The sequence below is a fragment of the Prionailurus viverrinus genome, chromosome C1 (genome assembly GCF_022837055.1).
Source record: "Prionailurus viverrinus isolate Anna chromosome C1, UM_Priviv_1.0, whole genome shotgun sequence".
NCBI classification, from domain to species: Eukaryota; Metazoa; Chordata; class Mammalia; order Carnivora; family Felidae; genus Prionailurus; species Prionailurus viverrinus.
The window spans coordinates 24693996-24710658 of record NC_062568.1 but is presented as its reverse complement, the minus strand read 5'-3'; the positions used below and the strand labels follow the sequence as shown (position 1 = coordinate 24710658).

Sequence of the window (16663 nt, the reverse complement as noted above, 5' to 3'; positions counted from 1 at the left end):
AAAATAAATAAACCCATTGAAAAAGCCCTTAGCAATCTTATCATCAAGGGAGTCAGTATTAACAATTTGGGGTACGTAAGTGCATATTCGTGTTACATAAAGGGGAATGCTAATGTAGTCTGTTTTTTTTGCTTAGTGCGTTGTGGTCATTTCTATATCAGTGCATAAACGTTTTTCTGCTGCCTTCTTAACGTGCACTGATTTGGACCCAGAGCCTGGAAGGCAAGAATTTTCTTCTTCTCCCTGCACTTTGGCCAGTGGCCAACGTTAGTAAAGAAAGTGGTTAGAGATTTGATAAAGTATCACCGCAATGGCCAAGGTATTGGATAGAAATAAGCTGAATTCAGGGTAACAGCCATCTTCTGTATAATATTGTTTGTTTGGCTTAATAATGTGATGCCGTTTTTTCAGATTGCAGTTTTCACCCATTAGTGAATTGTGAAATTAATTTTGTGGGTCGTAACTAGCACTTACAAAAAACAAAAGAGGATAGCATAGTAAATACCAGAATGCATTACAGGTAATGAGGATATTTTGTAAGCTTTGTTTTAACTGCGTGTGTGTGTGTGGGCCAGTGCGTGCGTGGGGTGCATGCGCGTGAGGGCGCGTACATGTGTGATTGCGTGTGTGTGTGCGGGGTTGTGATATAAAATGTATTGCTTCCTCTGTGCTACGCTAATTAAGTTTGAAAATCACTAATCCAAGGTACTGTCAGCACTCATCTCAGAATGGGAGCAATGATGCAATTAAGCTAAACGTTAGTTTTACTCTTTTCTTTGGAATATGTGACAGTGTTTATTGCAACAAATTAGATCCCTAATTATTTGTTTTCACTTAATATTAAAACAATCAATTAGCATTCCTGAAAATACAGAGAGGAAGCATTTTATGGAAGTTAAGAGGTTAAGAGCATAAACTGCTCAGATTGACCTACAGTCAAATCCCAGCTACAGTGGTTATTGGTGTGTGACCTGGAACAAGATACTGCTGCTTTCTCAACCTCAGTTTCCTGATTTGTAAAGTGGGAGTTAACCGGGACACCAATTTCATAAGGGTGTTTGCTATTCAGATGGGATGATGCATATGAAACTGTTGACATAGTGCCTAGCCCAGATTGAGTATTCACTAAAAGTTAGCTATTATTATTTTATTAAGACTGAATGGAGGATAATGCTTGTCACCAGAGGAAAGGCAGCATAAGCATAAGGTGGATAATCCAAACAAATGGGAAGTTGAAAATTAATGTTGTAAAGAAAGGGACACTGAATTAATAAGATGGTCTTTTTATTTCATTTAGCCATTGTTTTGTGACTGCTCCCCCGTTGTTTTCCTGTTGCGAGACAGATAATTTGGGTGATCTTACTCAATAAACCAAATGCCTTTCTATTGTCTTTTTATATTTAATATTAAGTTGGTGTCTGTCTTGTGTGACAGTTGAAAAATATTTCCCATAGGGATTCTGGATTTTGTTAGCTCTTATTTCAAAATACGGTGGTTTGGGAAACACGCACTACAACTCTGAACTCATTGCAACGATGTGTTTATCTCTGCAGCAGGTCCAGATCTCAGGTGTGCAAGAAATAGTCCCAAAAGAAAAATAGATGCAGTTTGAGACATATGTGCTGAAGTCACCTCAGGCAGTCTCAGAGATCTTTGTTCACTGCCTCAGATCGGTTTATGCTCTTTTAAGTGTTTCATAAACCAAAGAAATAGAGTCTGGGCATTGTCCTTTTTTAGAGCATTATTATTTTTATGAAAAATAATTTGAATGCTTTGCACTCAAAAAAAAAAAGGCCATTGCAAGAGTACTTAATTGGGTGTGACAACTGTAAAAGTTTGGGGGAAATCTTAAACGTTAATCAAATGCTGCTCTCAGTTTTAGAAATGTCTTTAAGTTCTTGTTCTGTTTGAAAGGAACCAAAGTGGAAACTTGTTGATGGTAAATTATGGTGTGGTTTATGAAAATATGAAAAAAATATGACTTGGAACCCTAGCTGTCCTAGCCACAAAAAAATCTCAATGAAACAAAAAAGCTTAACTTGACCTTAAATGAAACATGTATACATGCATATATGTGAAGTTAGACAAAATACTAATTTATGTGTGTATCTATTTTTAAAATTCTCCTAATTTTTAAATAGCTAATTCACCGGCTGCTGGGTCTTGTCAGATAAGACAGCTTTTGTCTTACACTGATATGCAGTCATTAAAAATTCGGTTTTGGAATTATATATCATATCATATAGGAGTGCTCATCATATATGGTTAAGTGAGAGTCAGCAGGCTATATAGAATAGACTATAGTACCATACCATTTTTGTAAACACATGTTTAGAACAAAGAATATATGATAAATATTAATGGTGGGGAGTGGGATTATGACTGATTTTAGTGGTCTTTATTTTTATAATTGTGCCATGGTATGTTTTATTTTCATAATAAAAATTAATAAAAGTAATATTTGAAAGAAAAAAATTAGTGTGTGTTTTCCTAATTTGCAAGCATAAATGAGACTAAATCTTTGCTTTAAGGGATACTGATTCTTTGAATTTGGATAATTTGGGTGTTAACTAATTCTCTAATACCCTAGAAAATGGTGCCGCATAGTTTAACTTACCCTGTGAAAAGCTCCTTTGAATAGGGAAGAACCACTGTTCCAGAATTTTCTTAAAGCTCCCTGCATATACTGCTTTCCAAAAAAACCCCAAAACAAACAAACAACAACAAAAACAAACCCCACACTGTCTGAATATGTGGTCTAAATTCTTAAGTTTTCTTTTAACTACGATCATGTTGAAGCTGAATCTACGTTTCTTGCTTTATTGCCCCTTAAATTTTTAAATGAAGTCTTGGCTCCAGCTTTAACTTGTCAGTTTACTGTCTCTAAAGGTACTTTTGCTTTCTTACTTTTGTACTTTTGCTTTTTTGTTACTTGGAATATCTTTTCCTGATCTTTATTTAAGTACACCCTACCCATTTTCCAATGTCCAGTTAAAAAGCTATATCCATTGTGACGTTTTGGCACTTACTGTTTGTGCTTAGGCATTTCTCAGATACCACCTGGTATTTTTACATTCGTTTCCTAGTGCCATTTTCAACTTCTTGAGAGCAAGAAAGCTTGTCTATTTCTATCCTTTAAAGCTTCCAGCATCTGCACAGGGTAGGTGCTAAGTATTTATTCTTTGACTATACAGTGCTGTCACACCCTCTTTTGAACCAAATTGTTGGAGTTTTTTGTTAACCAATGATCCTGGGTAAGGGTCATCAACACTTTGCCAACAACAATGTGGAAGAATAAACAAGATTGATAATTTGGCCTAATTGTCAGTTGATAGGTGATAAAGAATTGACAGTGTTTTTCACCGAAAGTAACATAAGAACCGAGTTGTGTGGTTCGTCCAGGATCCACACTTAATTCCATCTAAATATTTCTTTCAAAGATTTCCTATCAAGCTCATATGGGTTTATAGCATCATGTTCTTACCCTTACCAAGATCCAGTTTATTTTCCAGCTGCTGTTCCTGGAACCCAAAGATGTGAAATACTCGATGGTGGGTTATATGGGTGGGCCATGACAATTGCTCTGTCCCAGAGCATCTTAGGAGGTCATGTGGGAGTCTATGAGTCACAGTATGCAAAGTGCTTTGTGTTAAAGAGTTAGTATTTTTTTCTCCCATTGAAACATAATTGGGTTACTTTTCAAACGTATCTATGACTTGGGGATAGTTACTTGGCCTGTGGTAGACATTTAGGGGGCTGATCTTTTTTTTTTTCAATTGTTTTAATTTACAGATGTTTTCCAGGACTAATGCAACTGATGAAATACCTGCCCTTTTCTGCTCAAGGTAAGTGACTTGTTACTTTATGAAAATACCAGGTACCAGTAGAATTTAGAATTGGAATAAAAAGACCCATTCAGTCATGAAAAGTAATATAATCCCAGGCCCCAAAGAAATGATCCCTTTAGTAAGTAAGAATTTTATTAGTATGTAAAAAATGATGACTTATGTTACTGCTTCAGCCTGCCTCAGAATCACCTTAGAGCATTTTAAATATGCATAATAGGCATGTGCCTGGCTCCCCACCAGGCGGTTTTGATTTAGTCAGTTTTTGAGGTGGGGTTCCTAGCATGCAAAGTTTGAAAAGTGCCAATCAGGTGCTTCAGAGTCATGGCGGCTCACTGTCTCAGTGGCATGTATGTGACATGAGATGACAGAAATGTAGATAATCATGGCATGGGAATTAAAGGCTGTATGTGTCAAAGATCAAAAAAAATTATAAAGAATTTCAATTGTGTGTGTGTGTGTGTGTGTGTGCAACATTAGACTAATACTTTCATTTTGCCTTTCATTCAATGATTGTTTAAAATACATTTCGAATTTTTTTTTTAACATTTATTTATTTTTGAGAGACACAGAAAGATAAAGCACAAGTTGGGGAGGGGGCAGAGAGACAGAGAGGGAGACACAGAATCCGAAGCAGGCTCCAGGCTCTGAGCTGTCAGCACAGGGCCCAATGCGGGGCTTAAACTCAAATCGTGAGATCATGACCTGAGCTGAAGTCAGACGCTTAACCTACTGACCCACCCAGGTGCCCCTGTTTTAAATATATTTTGAATAAAGTACTAGAAAATTTGTTATTTTATGATTTTCAAAGTTCAGGTTTAGGCCCTAGGGTTCTCTCAGCTTGAAAATTGGCTATATCTATACATACAGCTTAAAGCTTGTTTCATTTTGTTGCTTCAGGTTAATAAATGAAGTAAAATAATGGAAAAAAGACCAAATTTTAAATAAGTCATTTTTTATATATTCTCTATTTCAGAGGCTGGTTTAATTGATTTATTTTCCCTGTAAGTGTGGAAGCCAGAAAGTCAAAGTTTGTCGTAATAAAAAGTAACAGGTGAGTGCATGTTACAATAGCATTTTGATTTAATAAAGCTCTTCTGTTCTCATTGATTTTCAGGCTTGACTTCATTTCTAAATATTGATTTTAATGAGTAAACTTTTTGTATTGCAGGATCATCTTATCAGAAATATTCTACACATTATAGGATCGTTCTGTTACATATTCAACAGACAAGAATGTTTAAAATAACTCGAATTAAAACTTGATGAAATTATTTCTTAAAATTCTGTTTTCATCTTAACAAAACAGCAAAAACCTTAAAATTGTATTGAATTATTATTTAAAATAATCATTAACTGTAAATACTTTATGTCAGTGAGTAAATAGTTGTGTATCAGAATTACTTGGGAAATGAAAAAAATTCTGAATTCTAGGCTGTCTCAGCCCTACTAAATCAGAATTTTGGGGAATGATTGTGCTATTCAGCCTGGGTTGGGAACCACTGCAGTATGTAATGTTGAAGGATGATAGTTTCAAGGCGGTAGAAACTTGGAAACTTTTTTTATTTGTAGAGAGATCTCATTGCACCAACTGGAAGAAATTCCTCATATTTATTTGGTTTATATAGTTGTCAGGAGAGAGGTGTCTTGTGTTTCAGACCCAAATTAGTTATTTTGATTTTTAGTAATTCTGTCAGGTAATTTATCTTAAAATCTGCACCTTTGTGGATTAAGCAGAAAATACATGCATCTTTACTCTCGTGACGGAAGTAGATGTTAGGTATAACAATGAGAATTCATGTAACGTCAGATTTTATGTAGGAACACAATGGGAAAGTTACTGAGCCTCATTCGCATATAGTGAATATACTATAACAACAACATAGAGGTAGGAATTTGTCTTTACGGATTGAGTACTGAACCAATTCCTAATAACTGTAACAAGTTATCAGAAAATTGATAAAAAAATTGAGTCCAGTCTCCACCTATCAACAACACACCCCTTTTTTGGAAGGTGCACAACTCTCCCCCTCTCCTCCAGGCTCACTGATCGACTCAGTAGCTTTTGGCAGACTTACCTAATTTCATAATTATTCAAAATAAGAGTGCATTGTACTCAAGAATGAATTTCTGTTCTCTGATATTACCAAGGGTATTTTCCTCAGGGTAGTAAGGACTTAACTGTTTGTTTGTTTTTTTCTTCCCGTTTTTTCTTTTTTCCAGTTGGAGTATTCCCGGACAGTAGCCACTTGACTTTGGTTATTCAGCATGCAGAACAGACAGGGGTACTGCAGCTATTGCTGTGTGCGCTATAATAACCTGGAACAGGTGAGAGGATCCTGTTAATAAACAGTTATACCTCAAAGGACCTAGTCGTGCATTTTATTAAACTCATTTATTCACCCGAACAGATTGTTGTGAATCTTCTAATTGGTAGACACCATTTAAAGTTCTCAGGATATAGCCAGGGACAAATCCACATCCCTTTTGTAGTATAGTAAGACAGAAAATAAATAATCATATAAACTTAATACATGATAAGTCAGATTGTGATAAATGTTATGAGGAAAATAAAATAGAGAAGGGAGTGCACTTTCAGGTGGGGCTGCCAGATAAGGTTAAGGAGTGACATTTGAGTTGAGATTTGAATGAAGTTTGGGATCCAGGCTGCCTTATATCTGGGGGAAGAATTTCTAGGTAGAGGGAGGAGAGAGTAAAGACAGAGACCCCAAGGTAGAGGGGTGGTTGGCGTGCTGGTTAAAAGCCAGGAGCTGATGAGGCCAGAGTGCTGGTAAGGTGGAGGGCTGGTGTGAAGTGATAGGTGAAGAATCTAGAGAATTAGATGCTGTAAGACATTGTAGAATAAGGTAAGGACTTAGAAGATTATGCTTCCATGCGCAAATGTTTTAAATGTTGCTATAGTTTAGATTTTTTCCCCTCCTCTTGTTGCTTGTGTTTTTGGGGTTGTAAAAGATTGCTGGGTCCAAGGTCATGAACAGTTACGCCCTGTGTTTTCCTCTAAGAATTTTATAGTTTTTGTTCTTACATTTAGGTCTCTGATTCATTTTCAGTTAATTTTTTTATATGTTGTGATTTTAATTCCCTCCTAGAAGCCCTGTCTCCAAATACAGTCACATTGAAAGTTAGAACTTCAGCATAGGAGTTTGGGGCCTGGGGGACACAATTCAGTCTGTAGCAATTAATATTGATTGAGTTTTAGCTATTAAGCCAATTTTATATCCCTGGGCTAAATCCCGCTTGGTCATGGTGCTTAGTTCTTCTGTATGTTCCTGGATTTGGCTTGCCAGTATTTTGTTGAGGATTTTTGCGTCTATATTCGTAAGAAATATTGTCTGTAGCTTTCTTGTCTTGTGATGTTTTTGGTTTCAGAACTCGGGTGATGCTGGCTTCAGAGAATGAATTGAGTAGTGTCCCTTTCTTTTTGTTGGAAGAGTTTGGGAAGAATTGTGTATGGACGTTTTGAAATCAGTATTCATAGTAATAGTAGCTGTAGGTCTTCTGACCAGAATTGTTCACTTGGAAGAGCCTCAAGGTTTTCTTCAGGGTCTGAGCTGTGGAATTGTGTCATAGGTGAAGGAGTAATATAAGGAAGCTCTGGTCCTGTTAGTCTATAGTATTCTATCTTAAGTGATATCTAAGGCAAGTTTGTCCTATGTAAAAATTCTGCTGTCCAGTGGCATTTGCTTTGTTTAGTTATCAACAGTCATCATTTAAATTCATACTAAGGAAAAGTTATTACGATTTCCACATCTCTGCCTTTTAACAGAAAAAAATTTTCTACTGCTGGTTATAAACACGAGGCGGCAGATAATAAATCTCAAAGCTGTCTTTAGTGTTTCTGTCATGATCGATAAAATGATGTCATCACTTGACTTGGACGATTACTTGTTGAACTTTTGATATTACTAAAACATTGAATCTTTAACTACAAGTTCTATTCAGTAAGCATTCAGTATAACTTTTTGCCAAAGGTTTAAAATAATTTTTAGACATTTGGATACTCATGTACTAAGCAGGCACTTAAAAAGACTGTTAAAGGGGTACCTGGGTGGCTTAGTTGGTTAAGTGAAGGACTCTTGGTTTCGGCTCAGGTGGTGATCTCATGGTTTATGGGATGGAGCCCCATGTTGCGCTCTGTGCTGACATCACAGAGCCTGCTGGGGATGCTCTCTCTGTCTGCCCCTCCCCTGCTTGCTTGTGCGTGCGCGCGCTCTCTCTCAAATAAGACTTAAAAAAAGACCCTGTTGATGACAGCTGAAGTAATTTGCACTAAGTACAAAGTCTTAAATAAATAGATAAATTTCATGGCTTTGGAGAACTCTAAAGGCAGTGGAGAAATAGAGGACCCAGATGTAGCTGAAGATTCAACAGAAACAATGGAAACCCAAAGAAAGAAAACAACTACCAATTTAGTATTCGATGCTTAATAAATATATCCTTGAAAAAAAAGGTGAAATAGAAATATTTTCAGAAAACGAAAATTAAGGGAGTTTACTGGCAACAGACCCTGACTGAAGGAAATACTAAAAAGAGTTCTTCAGACAGAAGGAAAATGATTTCAATTGGAAGCGTAGAGATACGGGAAGTCAGGAAGATCAGTGGAAAGGTAGCAGGTGATTTAAATGAATGGTATCTTGTGGCATTGACAACAATGACATATAAACTGGAAGGAAAATAAATCGAGTTAATTCCTTGCTTAAGAAGAGAGTAAAAGTAGCAAGTGATTTTAGATCTTGGTAGGTCAGGGTTGCTTGTGATAATCTGTTACCACTAGCGGACTAGAAAAAGAGCCTGGCCTATAACTACCTACCAACTTAACAGAAGTGGAGAACTTGGAATAATAAAAAGTGGTCCACAAGAAGGAAAGAAAGAAGAGACATAGGGACATCGCATAGGCAGGAGTAATGAAAACAGTTTTAAAAATAAAAACAAAGATTAAATCCAAATGCATCAGTACTCTATTAAGTAATAGACTTGATGCTTGAATTAAACTATTCAATATTTTATCAGAGGTTCTAGCAAGGGAAATAAAGAGAAATTAAAATGATACATATTAGATAAAAAGAAACAAACCTGTGATTGTACCTTGCACAAAGTGTGATTGTAGATGTAGAAAACCTGAAGATATCTAGGTAAACTATTAGAATTGGTAAGTGAGTTTAATAAGCTTGTTGGGCAACTTAAAAAGAAATTGTATTTTTATATCCAACAGCATACAGAAAATGAGATCTAAAAAAGGTATTTAATAATAGCATCAAAGAACACGAACTCCTTAGGAATAAATATAACAAAATATGTATAAGGTTTTTATGTAGAAAACCATAAACACTGAGAGAAATATAAGAAAAATTAAATAATTGGTGTGATATACCAATCGGAAAAATCAATATTGCAACCATGTCAGTTTTCCCCAAACATATATGTTGATTTAATGAAGTTCCAAACAAAATTCCAGGAAAGTTTTTTTTTAAGAATGTATTTTTAAGTAGGGGCGCCTGGGTGGCGCAGTCGGTTAAGCATCCGACTTCAGCCAGGTCACGATCTCGCGGTCCGTGAGTTCGAGCCCGCGGTCCGTGAGTTCGAGCCCCGCGTCGGGCTCTGGGCTGATGGCTTGGAGCCTGGAGCCTGCTTCGGATTCTGTGTCTCCCTCTCTCTCTGCCCCTCCCCCGTTCATGCTCTGTCTCTCTCTGTCCCAAAAATAAATAAACGTTGAAAAAAAAAAAGAATGTATTTTTAAGTAGTCTCCACACCCAACAAGGGGCTTGAACTCTCAACCCCGAGATCAAGAGTCACATATTCCACCAACTAAGTGAGCCAGGCGCCCCTAGAAGAGTTGTTTGTAATGAAAATTAAGCCAGTTCTAAAAATATGTATGCACATGCAAAAGGCTAGGAAAAACCAGGATAATCTTATAGAAGAACAAAGTCAGGAGACTTCGTGTACCAGGTATCAAAATTTATTACTAAACTACAATCATTAAGACAGTGGTGCAAAGTTAGAAAGACCATGGAAGTAAACCAAAAACCCTAGAAATAGACACATACATGGATATTTGATTTGTGACAAATACGGCCCTGAAGAACAGTGAGGACAGGACTTTCTTCCTTAAATGGTACTGGGTCAATTGGATATCCATATGGAGAAGAAATGAAACTCTATTACTAAATCATCCTGGATACAAATGCCAATTTCAAGTAGATTGTAGATGTACATATTACAGGTAAAAACAACAAGACTTCTAGAAATAAACAGACAATTTTATGATTTTGAGTTAGGGAGGGATATCCTAAACTAGTAACAAAAAGCACTGAAAAAGAAAAAAATTGGTAAATGGACTGCAGTGAAGTTAAGAAACAATGGGAGATGATTAAGAAGGTGGAGAGGTGTCCTGTAACTATTGCTGGGAAAGTTGTGGATTTACTGTGCATGTGTGTGTGCGCGCTCACAAAAATAAACTTTATGAACCCTCTGCCCCCAAAAGAAAAAGTGAAAAGAGAAGCCATTGAGAGAAGGATGATATTTGAAACACATATAATTGAACAAAGAGTTCATGTCGAGAATAAATAATTTTTACACTTCGTTAAAAAAAAAAAAAAAGAACATGCATTTGGAAGACAGGAAGAGACTTGAACAGACACATCATGAAAGAAGATATCCAGGTCACCACTAAAAACGAAAAGCTATCACAAAAATTGCAAAGTAAAGCAACAGTGATAACAACATTAAACCCGTTCTACAGTAGCTAAAATTAAAGAGACAATGGCAAGTGTTGATGAGGAAATGGAGGGATGGAAACCATGACACGTTGCTGATGAGGGTACAGATCGGTAGAGCCGCTTTGGAAGACATCAGTGCAGAGCCTGATGTGGGCTTGATCCCGTGGTGAGATCATGACCTGAGCTGAAATCAAGAGCCAGATGCTTAACTGACTGAGCCACCCAGACACCCCAAGACAGTGATTCAACTCTCTTCTCTTTTTTTAATAGATTTTTATTATAAAGATATTTGCTTGGGAAAAAATACAAGAATTTATTTATTTTTTATTAAAAAACATTTTTTTTAATGTTTATTATTTGAGAAAGAGCAAACAGGGGAGGGGCAAAGAGATAGGGAGACACAGAATTGGAAGCAGGCTCCAGGCTCTGAGCTGCCAGCATAGAGCTCGACGCGGGGCTCGAACCCACAGACTGCGAGATCATGACCTGAGCTGAAGCTGGCCACCCAACCAAGCCACCCAGGCGCCCCAAAGAATAAGAATTTATAAGAAAAAATTTAAAATTACCTCTAAGTGTACCTCACAGATGTTAATGATTTTAAAATTTTGGTTTCTTTTCTTCCATTAACTTGTCTATACCTTTTAAAACTATAGTTTCAGGTAAAAGCATACATGTGATTTTTGCATCTTCCATTTTTCTTCTAATATGCAACATTCCTCTATGTTATTTAAAATTCTTTGTTTTATTTTAGGTAGCTGTACAGTATTACATCTTAGGGTATAATTTAAATATTTTACTGTTAGACATTTTGGAGATTTCCCGTTTTTTGTTGTTAAGCTTGTTTTTGCAAAAATCATCCACATTTAAGATGATTTCCTTAGGACAGATTTAGAGAAATGTAATTATTATATTGAAGGGAAAGGTCCTTGTATGATTTTTAGATGCATATTTTAGAATTGCTCTATAGAATGTTCATGTCAATTTATACTTCTACCAGGAGTATATAAATGAATCCATTTGTGAAACTCACTACTAATGAGTATTACCTGTGTAAAACTATTCAGTTTTTTTTTTTTTAATAGCATATGTCCAGTGCTCAGCACAGATACTTGACTACACAGAATCGACAGCGGATGGGTACCACTAGTTTGATGGAACGTTTCTTGCAGGATGTACTCCGGCACCACCCATATCATTCTCAAGAAAGCAGGTAAAGTAGCTGAGTGGGACCATATTAGTCCGCAGTTACTGTATGTTACAGTAGATGTTTGTGTTAACTTTCTAGTACTTCTTAAAGTAAATCTTTTAATTAAGGAATATACAGTGAGATTTTTATCTAGTAACTTCTCTTTGCAATTCTTTAAAAAATTTTCCTAGCTTAAATAAGCAATTTCACTGTAAAAGATGTGGACTACACCATACTTTTCTCTAAATAAATGTCTTAGGCCAATAAATAATTCTATATCATTAAGGCGTTCTATTAAGAATGTCATAGGATTAAGCTGGGGAAAAGGTGGGGGCAAAAATAGCTTTTAATTTTTTGTAACGTGTGTTTATTTTTGAGAGAGAAAGTAAAAGCGAGAGTGAGAGAAACTGAGCACAAGCAGGGGAGGGGCAGAGAGGGAAGGAGATACAGAATCTGAAGCAGGCTCCAGGCTCTGAGCTGTCAGCCTAGAGCCTGATGTGGGGCTCGAACCTACGAACCGAACTGTGAGATCATGACCTGAGCCGAAGTTGGATGCTTAACTGACTGAGCCACCCAGGCGACCCAATGCTTACTTTCAAAAGATTAGTAACAGACAATGTGGTGACAGTAATGGAGAGTAAGGGTGGTTTAAGTAAAAACTAAGTCTGTTCCACATTAATTGAACTATTTGCTAACTCAATAGAAGAGACCTCAAATAGAATTGGCTTTTTAATGATCTGTCAGTATCTTGAGAGCTTGTATCAATTTTGATTGAAATTTTAATAAAAATAAATTTTTTGGTAACATTTAAGAGTTAAAGGAAAACATTGGTAGAAGATTGGACTACATAGTGTGGTGAGTTTGCAGCTACAGCTGTATGAGAAAGCAAAATAGATTATTAGCACATCTGTGCAGAATTAATTGTTGAGATAGTGACCAGCAGTTTCTAGAAAAAGGGTAAACTTGAATGCTTTGCAGATCACAACCTGGAATTTAGCGAATGATGAAAAGTTTAAATGGGGACATTTTTTAAAAATGTTATTTTTTAGCCGTTGGAAAGATGATCTTGTGGTGAGTATAAATTTCCAGTTTATAGCTTGTATAAGCAGAGCTTCAACACACATATTTGTACATGCAGCTATTTCTGTGGTGTGCATTTCTAGAACTTGAACTTCTGGGCTAAAGTTTCTGGACCTTAAAAAATACATAATTTTTTAAATTATTTAACCTTTTGTTTTGGAGTTATTTCAGGCTTACAAAAAAGTGCAAAACTGGTACAAGGAATTCTTGTATAACTTTCACCTGACTTCTTCAGATGTTAAATCTAAAATAGTCACATCACAGTGATCAAATCCATGGAATTACATCGGTGCTATACTATTTGTAGACAAAATCTTACTCAGATTTTGTCAGTTGTCTTTCTAATGTCCTTTATTTTGGGACCAGGATTCAGTCCAGGAGCACATATGGCATTTAGTTGTTCCATCTCCTTAGACTCCCTGAATCATGAACAGTTGCTTAGTTAGTCTTCTGCTTTCAAGACTTGGACACTGCTGGCCACTTATTTTGTATGATGTCCCTACATTGGGGTATGCCTGACATTTTCTCATGATTAAACTTAGGTTATGCGTGTGGGAGAAGAACAAATTATAGTTGATGTGCCCTTCTCAACGTATCCAGAGACCCATGATGTTGCCATGTCTCATGGCTGGTGATGTTAACTTGGATCACTTAATTTTAAGATGGCTTCTCTACTGTAATGTTCCTGTTTTCCCCATTATAATTAATGACAAGGACTTTGAGACTATGTAAATAAATACCCTGTTTCTCATTGTACTTCCACTCGCTTGTATTAAACATTGATTGATGATTCTTCCCTGAAACAGGTATTACATGTATTAATCAGAATTCTACCTTTATAAAGAAGGGGTTTCTGGTTGTCTCACTTATTTATTGAGTTATCTGTTTATATCATTATAAACTCATGGATATGTCTTTTGTGGGTTTTAATCCTTTACTATTAATTTATTTTGTTGCTCCAGGGGTGTGTGTGTGTGTGTGTGTGTGTGTGTGTGTGTGTAAATTTAAAAATCTTGAGACACTTCCTAGAAGGCTATGCCAATTTATATGCAATTTATATTATATACATATTCATAGTAGTCTATGAGAAAGCTCATTTCTTATCACTCTTGCCAACACTGGGATTAGCAACTTTTACCGCCCTAACATAACAGGCCAAAACCATGTGTCCCTTAATTAGCCTTTATTTACTTACGAATAAAATAGATCATCTCTCTATATATGTTTATTAGCCATATGTTTATTTTATGAATTGTTTGTAGATTTGCCTGTTTTTCTATTGAGTTATTTGTATATTTTGGATTTGGATGCAATATTTATAGATAATAGTCCTTTGTATCTTAAATAGGTTGATTATTTTCTCAAAATCTGTCCAGTGTCTTTCATCTGTGTGTATTGTCTTTTACTATATAGAAATTAAACATTTTGGCATAATTCGATACAAGGGGACTTTTCCTTTATGGCTTCTTTCATGACTTTTCCTTCATGTCCTTATTTCTACTTTTAAATATTAAAAAAAAATTTTTTTTAATGTTTATTTTTGAGAGAGACAGAGATAGAATGCGAGTGGGTTGGGGCAGAGAGAGAGGAAGGCACAGAATCTGAAGCAGGCTCCAGGCTCCAAGCCGTCAGCACGGAGCCTGACGCGGGGCTCAAACTCACAAACCGTGAGATCATGACCTGAGCCAAAGTCGGATGCTCAACTGACTGAGCCATGCAGGCGCCACTGCTTTTAAATATTTTTAATCTTCCTGGAATTTGTTTTTATACGTGGTGTGAGGTAGGGCTTATTATTATTATTTTTTATAAACGTATATTATCTCCACTGATAAAATGTCACGTTAGGGCCACCTGGCTGGCTCAGTTGGTAGAGCACAGGACTCTTGATCTCCAGTTGTGAGTTCGAGCCCCACATCGGGTGTGCAGATTACTTTAAAAACAAAAGAATGTCAACTGTAACATAAGCTAAATTCCTGTATATTTGTATCTATGTATCCAAAATTGAATTCCATTTTGATTTTGAATTCCATTTTCTTACCTTGAGGTTTTTTTTAAAAATTTTTTTTTAAACATTTTTATTTATTTTTGAGACAGAGAGAGACAGAGCATGAATGGGGGAGGGTCACAGAGAGAGGGAGACACAGAATCTGAAACAGGCTCCAGGCTCTGAGCTGTCAGCACAGAGCCTGACGTGGGGCTCGAACTCACGGACTGTGAGATCATGACCTGAGCCGAAGTCCGACACTCAACCGACCAAGCCACCCAGGCGCCCCTTACCTTGAGGTTTTTTAATCTCATGTAACATGTAAGCATTCTGAATTACAGAGTTTGCTTTTTAAAGTTTCTTCTCTCTTCCCCTCTTATCTAGACATTGCAGGTTTTTGTATTATTTTAGCCTTCTTGAAAATCAGCTCTTGGTTTGTTTTTGTTTTCTATTTATTGGTTTTTCTTTTTCTTGTTTCCTCAGATTTCCTAGGTGGGGGGGGGGGAGTTTGGTTATTTTTTTGTTTTTTTTTTAAGTTTTTTTTATTATTAAGTTTATTTATTTTGATAGAGAAAGAGCGAGCACAAGCGGGGGAGGGACAGAGAGGAGAGACAGAATCCCAGTGTGGAGCCCTTTGTGGGGCTAGAACTCACAAACCGTGAGATCATGACCTGAGCCAAGATCAAGAGTGAGAGGCTTGAACTGTGCCACCCAGGTGTCCTGGTTATTTTTTCTGTCTTCCTGAATTAATTGCTCATTTAATTCATTTGTGTCTACCAAATCCTTTATTAGTGGAAGATATAAAAGTGTGAGGTTTCCATTTTGATCACATTTCATAGATTTGATATATAGTTTTTAAATTTTATTTATAGATTTCAGAAACGTAGCACAAGAGTTATGTAAAAGGGGTTTTGAATCTTTAACGGTTAGGTTTTTAGAGGGCTTTTTGGTGTAAAATGAGTTTAAAATGAGTAGAAATGTAGATTGTGGCTTAGTTGTTAATTTTAAGCATGTGCAAATACAGTTGTAAATCAAAGCATCTAGATGGTGAACCCTATAACTTTTGGGATTTTGCCTAATTGTTTGATTTTATGATACTGCCTTCCTCTTCTTTGCCAAATGTTACAAGATTAATTTTATTTTCAGATTGTTGTGACAGTCTTTAAGACAAATACATGGGGATGGTCTTCAGGGGTTCTGAGAAACTAGGGTTAAGTGGCATTTCTCCTGCAGTTTTATTGATGAGAATTCAGAAGTATGAACAATTTTGGAATTTTTTTTTTTTTTTTAAATTTTTTTTTCAATGTTTATTTATTTTGGGACAGAGAGAGACAGAGCATGAACGGGGGAGGGGCAGAGAGAGAGGGAGACACAGAATCGGAAGCAGGCTCCGGGCTCTGAGCCATCAGCCCAGAGCCCGACGCGGGGCTCGAACTCACGGGCCGCGAGATCGTGACCTGGCTGAAGTCGGACGCTTAACCGACTGCGCCACCCAGGCGCCCCTATTTTGGAATTTTTTTACCCCGTCATATGATTCTGATATCTGGGTTAACTTTTTAATTTTACAAGTGCCAAAAAAAGTGTTATTTTAGTGTAAATCATGGTAAATTTTCAGGGGAAAGAAATCATGATATTTATGATATGTTAAAAAAAAGCGTGGGGCACTTGGCTGGCTCATTCAGTGGAGCATGTGGCTCTTGATCTGGGGGTTGTACGTTTGAGCCCCACGTTGGTTTTGGAGATTACTTAAAAATAAAAAAGCTTTAAAAAAAAGTTGCATGTGACTGACACGTATATACATTTCTTTTAGATGATTGAGGCATCTCGCAAA

General features: G+C 36.5%; 1 protein-coding gene across 7 annotated transcripts in view; it reads left to right on the top strand.

Moving 5' to 3' along the window:
• ZDBF2 (zinc finger DBF-type containing 2) overlaps positions 1 to 16663 on the top strand; it is a 56009-nt gene that overhangs the window by 24722 nt on the left and 14624 nt on the right. For all 7 annotated transcript variants that reach the window (XM_047871699.1, XM_047871698.1, XM_047871702.1 and 4 more), the window contains 4 exons: positions 3793 to 3845; positions 4822 to 4899; positions 6069 to 6173; positions 11665 to 11792. In XM_047871699.1, the coding sequence (XP_047727655.1) occupies positions 6114 to 6173; positions 11665 to 11792 (188 nt within the window). In that variant the 5' untranslated portion in view covers positions 3793 to 3845; positions 4822 to 4899; positions 6069 to 6113. The remainder of the gene's footprint in view (positions 1 to 3792; positions 3846 to 4821; positions 4900 to 6068; positions 6174 to 11664; positions 11793 to 16663) is intronic.